Raw genomic sequence first — 8,007 nt, 5'->3', positions numbered from 1 at the left:
TGGGCTACAGAGAGTGGGCCTCAGTTTATTTTTTTCTCAATTATCCATTTAGTGTAAGTGGCAGGCGTCTAATAGGACGCACACTGACAGGAAATGTTTGTATTGTCTTTATTTCACAATGGCATTTTAACTCACAAGAGATAGAGAGATACTGTTGATAGATAGACAGATAGATAGATGGATAGATAAATAGATGGATAGATACTCTAGATAGATAGATAGATAGATAGATGGATACGTAGATAGATGGATAGATAGATACTGTATTAATATACAGTGTGTATATATATACACACATACAGTAAATACTGTATATAGTGTTTCACAAAATACCTCTTTTTATAACTTATAGCCACTTATAGCCAGCAAAGAATTGACCACACACACACACACACACATTTTTTTTATCACGATGAGACGTGAATCTGCACTCGGCCAAAGGGATTTAGCAGCAAACATTATCTGCCCCGAGTTCTGGCCCAGACAGAAATATTGATGAAAAAACCCCCCCAAAAAAAACCTCCAGCACATGGAGCCAAGAAGCTCACATGTAGGGTGAAACATTTCCATACAGTATATAACTTGTCCAGCCAGCGTGCACAAAGCAATGAAAAACACAGAGCAGAGCACTTTCAATTCCATATCTCTGAGTCGTACTTAGTGTTACAAGGACCATCTGTATATAAGTACATGTCATGTACTTCAAAAAACACTTTTGGATAAAATAAACAAAATGCAATAGCTTTGGAATATTAAACGAAGTTATTCTAAGGACTTAAACAAAAACATGGACCATCTCACTGAAACGTTGGTCGGGGGGAGTGGAGCAGAAAGGAATTCGATGCTTCTCCTGTTTCACACTGTTTCACACCTACGGTCTTCCGATAGCTCACTCACACAAAAAGTCCCCAAAAAGTCCTACTTGCAGTCCCAGTTGGAGAGGTTCGTACTCGGTGAGATTTGTGAGAGACAGTTCTGCGGCCGCTCGCTGCCTCACCGCTCGAAGGCTTTCATGTGGTTTCGCAAACCACAGGATCCAAATCCGCCCCTGCGAGGAGGTACCAGTCAGCTGACGTTCCCTGCCTTGGTTCCTGCCGCACGCTGACATTTATTTTTTATTATTATCTCCGCAATTGACGACATGGCAAACTCGCGGAGAAGCGGAATAGCTCCCAATTACACCGTTTGTGCAAATATCAGCGAGGACTTAATTTTCCGAATCTGTTCAACATGTTCATATTCCATTATAGGTGTTTCAGTTTAAGTATGATGGAGGCATCATCGTTTCCAAATACTCATGTTTCCTATAATGGCCGGGATGGACCGCTGCTCCCCCTTTTTTCCTGAAGAGGTTCTCAGATGCAGAGTCCACGCGTTGCAAGCCTATGAATATGTCCAAAGCTTCCAAAGACAAGTACAATAAATTCACATGGGTTCTTATTAGCTACTTAAAGGTCTCTAGATATTTTTTATTATTTTGAGAGGGGAAAAAAGTATGTGTTATTAAAACAAAAAATAAAAACAAAAAACCTGACAGCAAACTCAGGTGAATTGCAGCTTGGAGTAAATATGACTACAAAAAGTGCATCTGCAGGAAGCAAAACCTGGGGTCCAGGGTGCGCTTTGGCTCTCTGCAGAGCTTATATATTTATAATGTTCAATACACTGTGCTTTATTTCATCCAATTGTCTTCTGGTAAAACCTTTTTTTTTCAAACATAAAGGTTACGAGGAATAAAATAATACCCATTACTTTGTAACATCGTACGGTATCTTATATTCCTTCAGTTAAAGTCCAATCGTGACTTTATCTGTGCGTGGCGATCTGTGTACTCTGTTAACTTGCACGCGCGCGCAAGGACTTCTCCGTTGCATCATACCTCTGTGCGTGACGCCATCTTGGTGAGGTTGCGATTCTTGATCACGAACTTCTTCCACAATAATGAACTGATCTGGATGAAACTCACACAATGCCATGTTGGAACCGCCCCGAATACAAATCTTATTTCGATTGTCTGTGGGTTCGTCGGACAACATCCATAAAGATCTGACGTTGGTTACATCTGTATGTGCCGCCATCTTGGTGAGGTCCCGGTTGTTGACCAATCACTAGAATGCAATGCTCTCATGTGACCTTGGCGAGCCATCATCTGCGCATGTGCACGCGTTGCGGCGATGCGGAAAAAAAAGAAGCAGTTTTTTACCAAATGATTCCGCAATAATAGAGCGATCTGGATCAAACTTGACGACCGCATGTCGGGACTGCCCGGAACTCGCATTTTATTCATTTTGTCTGTGAGGGCGTCGGATCCATGAGATCCACACACCGCTGACGTCAGTTTTTCCATCGACAGCATTAGTAGAAATAGCTTCTCTGTTGTTTTCAGCGATTTATTAATCGATAAAATAGAACCCCCCCCATGTTTATTTTCAAAAAGTGCATCTTTAGAGTCAGAAATAAAGGGTGCAAGTAAACCTGGATTGGCCTTGAGAGAAAATCAGCACTGCGTGTGTGTGTGTGTGTGCCTGTGTGCAGATTGCAGCTGGATCATCATGAGCTGCACCGACAATAATTAGTCTTGTTGGATCACTTATATGCAGAAAACACATTGAGTCCATATGTAGAGAAAGAAAGACCAGTAAATTCATTCACACAATGACTCACTAAATGAGGTGCGTGCGTATGCGGTGTGTGTGTGTGTGTGTGCGTGTGCGTGTGTGTGTGTGTGTGTGTGTGTGTGTGTGTGTGTGTGTGTGTGCGCGCGCGCGCGACCCAAACACGATCGAAGACCCAAAACAAACGTGTGTGGGTGTAGTTTCAGAGTTGTCCACCAGGGGACATAAGAGCAATGCCGGCCATAATCAGAGCGAGGCAGATTAATTGGGTTAATGGAGGGAATATACCGTTTTCCGACATCGGTAACCCCAATATTGTGTTACTGTCATAATTCATGCGTTTGGTATCATGGTTAGAGTAATTCTTTCACGACTTTGATTACTAATCGGGCTGAAAATATTGGGGGGAGGAGGACCAATCAGAGGGCGGGAGCGTCGGCGCCCGCCGAGCTGCGTTGGAGCGAATTCCTGAAGATGGAGCCGCCGGAGGATCCAACCGCCGACGGTTTGGCGGCGGCGCCGGGGGGTGAGCGGCGCGTCAGGTGGATGCCATGAATAAGGATGGAGCGGGAGCTGTCCCGGGCGGAGGAGCCGACAGGTAACGGCACCCACGTTGCAGACTCCACGTCCATGTAGGTAGGAATGGTGAATGTGATTCAGTCGTCGAAGCGTCACGTTTATTTGCGCCATATAAAATGAAAAATACGATTTATTTTTTTTGGGGGGGGGGGTTTGTGATATTTACTCGTGCTTTGCTTGCGCGGTTTCTTTGTTCTTCCGTCCTAATTTGTCTGAATGGATGTGTGATATTTGAAAAAAAAAACAAAAAAAAAACAACCCCCCCAAAAAATTGATGTACCAGCTGTGATCCAACGAAATGTTGTCACCCGAAACCAGATATTTGGGTTTGTGTAATATAACACGGACGATGTCGTGTTGTTCTCACGGTGTGCCACCCTCCATTGAAACTCGTAACTACAATATGACTTCCGAATATGATTGTGAGGATCCGTGACTAAATTGTTATTGCTCCAGATATTTCAGAGCAATCTTAAGCTCGTTTGGATCTTTGGACACGAAGGTTGATTTCAGGCGGACTTTCTTTTGCTTTTCGATTGTTCTACTTGTTTACCTTCTCTTGCCTCCGGGGAGGTAGGGCGACAGTAAGGACAGAGGCTCGGGGAAATGAACTGCGCTTTAGAATATTTGTGATGTGCAGCTGTAGATGGTGGAGTGGGTTCAACGGGATGGAAAGATGCTGCCCTCCCCCTCTGGGCCACCGTTCAACACCCAAACCCCCCCAAAGGGATCAGGGTTGTTCCTCACATCACCAACATGAGCACTCTTTGTAGTGTGTATATATTTACCCCCGCGCCCAAAACAAAACCCCCCTATTTGCAACCCAGCCGTATCAATCCTGGACCCTGTACATTTGCTACCTTTCGATGCTGTTTGACTCACCCCGCCATGCTTATGTACTTTGACCTAGTTCCCTTCCCTTCCCTTCCCTGCCCCCCTATCTCCCCGCCCCTCTCCCCTCGTCCCTGCATCACAGTATTGCCCAGCCCAGGGTGCAGTGTGGCCAAACAACTGATTCCTCTGTGTCCTTGTCTCCCGCACGCGTGACATAATCGACCTCAAAGCGATGACAAAATTGTTCCGCTGGAGATTGGAGTTGTACCTCAAACCCCCACCAAAAACCACCTGAAACCTTTTCTAATAAGAAAGGATCCATAATTGATCTGAATGAAGTATTGCTGCTGCATTTAGATAGTACATTATATCTCTTGTGCCCAATGTGAGTGCAGGATATGGATTTTTGGCACAGGACAGTATGACACGTTTTCCTGGCGAGGCAGCAACTGTAATAACAGTTATAAACTCACAATAACATTTCCATCGCATGGACATTCCCACTGGCTCAGTGCAGTGTACACTACTATTTTATTTTGGGTGCATTCTGTTCTTCAACGCGCTTCACGTTCATGGTCCCAGCGCGCAAGGTATGTGTGTTAAATTAACCGTATTAGTAGCTTGTAAAGACATAGAGTGAGGGGGGAAACCGGGGTTCCATTCTTTAAAAAAGGTCATCACCCTCCACGTTACCATATTTCTATCTGTGTTCGATTATGTATTTTGTCATTTTAAGCATATATTTTGGTTCATCATTCATCCGTTTTGGCCCGGTCTACTCTGGACATGGTGTGGGAAAGACCAAAGGTTCTCTTGTCTGTCATTTTGCTGTCACTGCAGCTAACCAGGGAGTCCTGGCGAGGAAAGGAGGAAGAGATGACAGGGATATATATCTTATCTTGTCTTGTCTTATGTAACAAGAGACACTTTGCTGACACCTTCTTTGTATGTTGGTACTTTATCTCTTCATACACCATCCATCCAAGCATCCACTCATTCATTCACTCATTAACTCATCCACTCATTCATGGATTCACTCACCTAAATCCTCACGTACAGTATTATACCCCTTTCCCACTGCACCAAAAACACGGTAACACCCACTAACATCCGACATTTGTCATCAGTTGGAAAGGAAAAACTTGGGTCTCAGTCTCGGGTCGAAGGATGCAGGTTTTAATCGGCTCTACCTCCGATCGGCTCGGACTTGAACAGGACTCCTGGGTCGATCCGCTAATTTTGGCCCCTTTACCTGCGCAATGCGACGCGCATAATATAGATAGGAATATCGGCGTCTCATTCCATCATGTCATATCCCATTTAGAATCGAAAAACAAAATCTGAAATTATTCACCTTTCCGCATGGGGGACCGTGAAATGTTTTGAGTGTGAGGATCGCAGCGGAGAACCGCACTCCCCGCTGAGCTCTGAGGGACTTCGGCAACGCCCAAAGCTGAACAATCAGATTTTTTTGAATGGCTCAAAATACTCCCCCCCCCCCCCCCCCCCCAAATTTTACGGTTTTATGTCATTGTTTGTTTAAGTTGCTGTCTCCTCTGCTGTTTTGTTCCCAATCTCACGGGGACCATGACATGCCCCTTTTCTGGCATGTTTTGGACGTTGAACGTGAGTCACCAGAAAAAAAACATGCATTTCTCCTGGTAATGGGAAAGGTGTCAATCGCCTAAAATTAGCGGGTTTACCCCAGTTTAAAAAACGGTTGGATTTGTTGACCTCTCGTACTTGACTCTTGGCCTGAACAGACTGTGGGGTCCCACCTGCAGAGTTCTTCTCTGAGCATCACATGTTAGATTTCACACTGTCGCTATAATTGCTTTAGGCCCGGAGTGCTGAGTATTGCAGGACGGGATGCACAAGAGAGGAGGTTCTCTCTGCAGTAGTTAATTTATAGTGTTTTTGTCACTCTTTTGTACTCAACAGTGTTGCATTTCTCACTTTTACATTCTACTTTTGATTAGCTATTTCTTGTGGTTTATTACTCTACTCGCAGAGCATTTATCACATGAGAAACCTGTTAGAATTTTGTCCTCCAGGAATCATTAATATCTCTTGTTAACATTTTACTCTTAAAATAAGAGTAGATACAAGGCAGCTTGTTATCCTGTGGCCAGTGGCCATGCTGGTTCCAATTACAACTGCTGACAGTGTAAAGCTGTAACTCACGGCAAATTGAAGTCACGGCGCAGAGGCATTCTTCCTCAGACTGTGACAAGTCGTTGGTTAAGAAAGCACAACAGACTACAATTCAACCGTCAACATTTTCTTCTTGACGGCTGCCTCCCGAGATTGCGTGGTATTCCAGGCTGGTTTAACAGCACGCCACGTAGTCCAGTGAATATTAATGTATAGAAAGACAAACATTTGTCAACTGTGGGTGGACCTTAACGTGACGCGCTAAAAGGTATTACACAGAGCTGAATTTATGGTTTATCACGATTGCATTAGATGCTTGGTTGAGAGGAGCCTCCTAGTGCACCCTGTAATATTCTTTCCCCTCCCATGTAGAGACCTGCAAGTCTGCAGGGCAGCTGAGGCTACACCACCCCCCTCCACCCTCCAGCACCCCACCCTGCCTCCCCAGCTCTCCCTGCTGCTCTAAAGTAAACTGGCTGGATGTGTGGAATGTGAGGCAGGTATGTGAGCCAACCAGCGGATGCCTCCACACAGGTCCCAACAGATCGCAACAGATTGCAAACAGAGCGCGATTGCACGGTATCTCGCTCATATAGGCTGTTATTTTATTTTATTTTTTAATGATAAGGTACGCGTACCTTGATTTGTTCAGATTCCAGGGTTCTCAATGCCCTCCTCCTAAGTAACTTTGGGAACCTCCTTCAGAACATGCTTCAATTCTGGAGGAACTAGTTCCTTAAATTCAGTGATACTGGAATAACAGAAAGGGGAATTCACCTATTCACCTACGCATGCACACACACACACAGACACACACAGACACACACACACACACACACACACTATATATATATATATATATATATATACACAACGTCCTCATGTTTTGATACTCTGAGGAGGATTTTCCATGGAACTGTATTCAGACTGCTGTCTCTGGATCCAGCGCTGTCTCTTTAATCTCAGCTGTCCCAACATGCCTGAGTAACATATACATGCGCACACGTACACACACACGTACACACACACACACACACACACACACACACACACACACACACACACACACACACACACACACACTTATGTACAGGATCAAACAAACAAAAACTAAAAATATGAAAAATAATGCACAATGTTATTTAAGCAAAACTGCAACACTCCATAACCTACTCCTGCTCCACCCTTTAAAAAAAAAAAAAAGCCAGAGGCTAATTGTCAGTTGACAGTTGACTCAATGACTCTTTCACAAGGAACGGTAGGAGGATTTTAGTTTGGTTTGTACACATTCTACAACAAAAACACACACATTCACACACAAACACACACACACACACACACACACACACACACACACACACACACACACACACACACACACACACACACACACAGGCATACTAATACTTACCGAGGCGGCTGTTTGGGAACATGCCGGAACAGATCACTCTTTCATGCTGAACCAGACCTACACACACACACACACACACACACTCACACACACACACACACACACACACACACACACACACACACACACACACACACACACACACACACACACACACACACACACACACACACACACACACACACACACACACACTTCTTGTGCTGTACCTTGCTCAGTCAGTGTTTACCTCTCATTCGCCCGGCGTGCCGCTGTCTGTCTCTAGTCCTGCCACGTCAAATGACTGGCTGGGAGCTCGACTCAGTGTTTGAGGGCTTCGTGGCCGGAGGAGGTGGAGGAGGTGGAGAAGTCCTTTTGGTTCCTGCTGCTAGCTGCAGCTCAGAAGTATCTCTCTGACGGGTGTTTTGGTTACTG

The 8,007-nt window shown here is 44.8% G+C and overlaps 1 protein-coding gene across 4 annotated transcripts in view; it reads left to right on the top strand.

Annotated features, from left to right (window-relative positions):
• The first annotated feature begins 3,096 nt into the window (after nt 1-3,096).
• pde4dip (phosphodiesterase 4D interacting protein) overlaps nt 3,097-8,007 on the top strand; it is a 76,537-nt gene continuing 71,626 nt past the window's right edge. For 2 of the 4 annotated variants that reach the window (XM_080006864.1, XM_080006861.1), the window contains exon 1: nt 3,099-3,213. In XM_080006864.1, the coding sequence (XP_079862990.1) occupies nt 3,167-3,213 (47 nt within the window). In that variant the 5' untranslated portion in view covers nt 3,099-3,166. Of the gene's footprint in view, nt 3,214-8,007 lie in introns of all 4 variants that reach the window. The other 2 variants (XM_080006865.1, XM_080006862.1) reach the window with 2 other exon arrangements.

The sequence above is a fragment of the Zeus faber genome (genome assembly GCF_960531495.2).
Source record: "Zeus faber genome assembly, chromosome: 1".
Classification (NCBI taxonomy): domain Eukaryota; kingdom Metazoa; phylum Chordata; class Actinopteri; order Zeiformes; family Zeidae; genus Zeus; species Zeus faber.
This window is presented reverse-complemented; position numbering and strand designations above follow the sequence as displayed.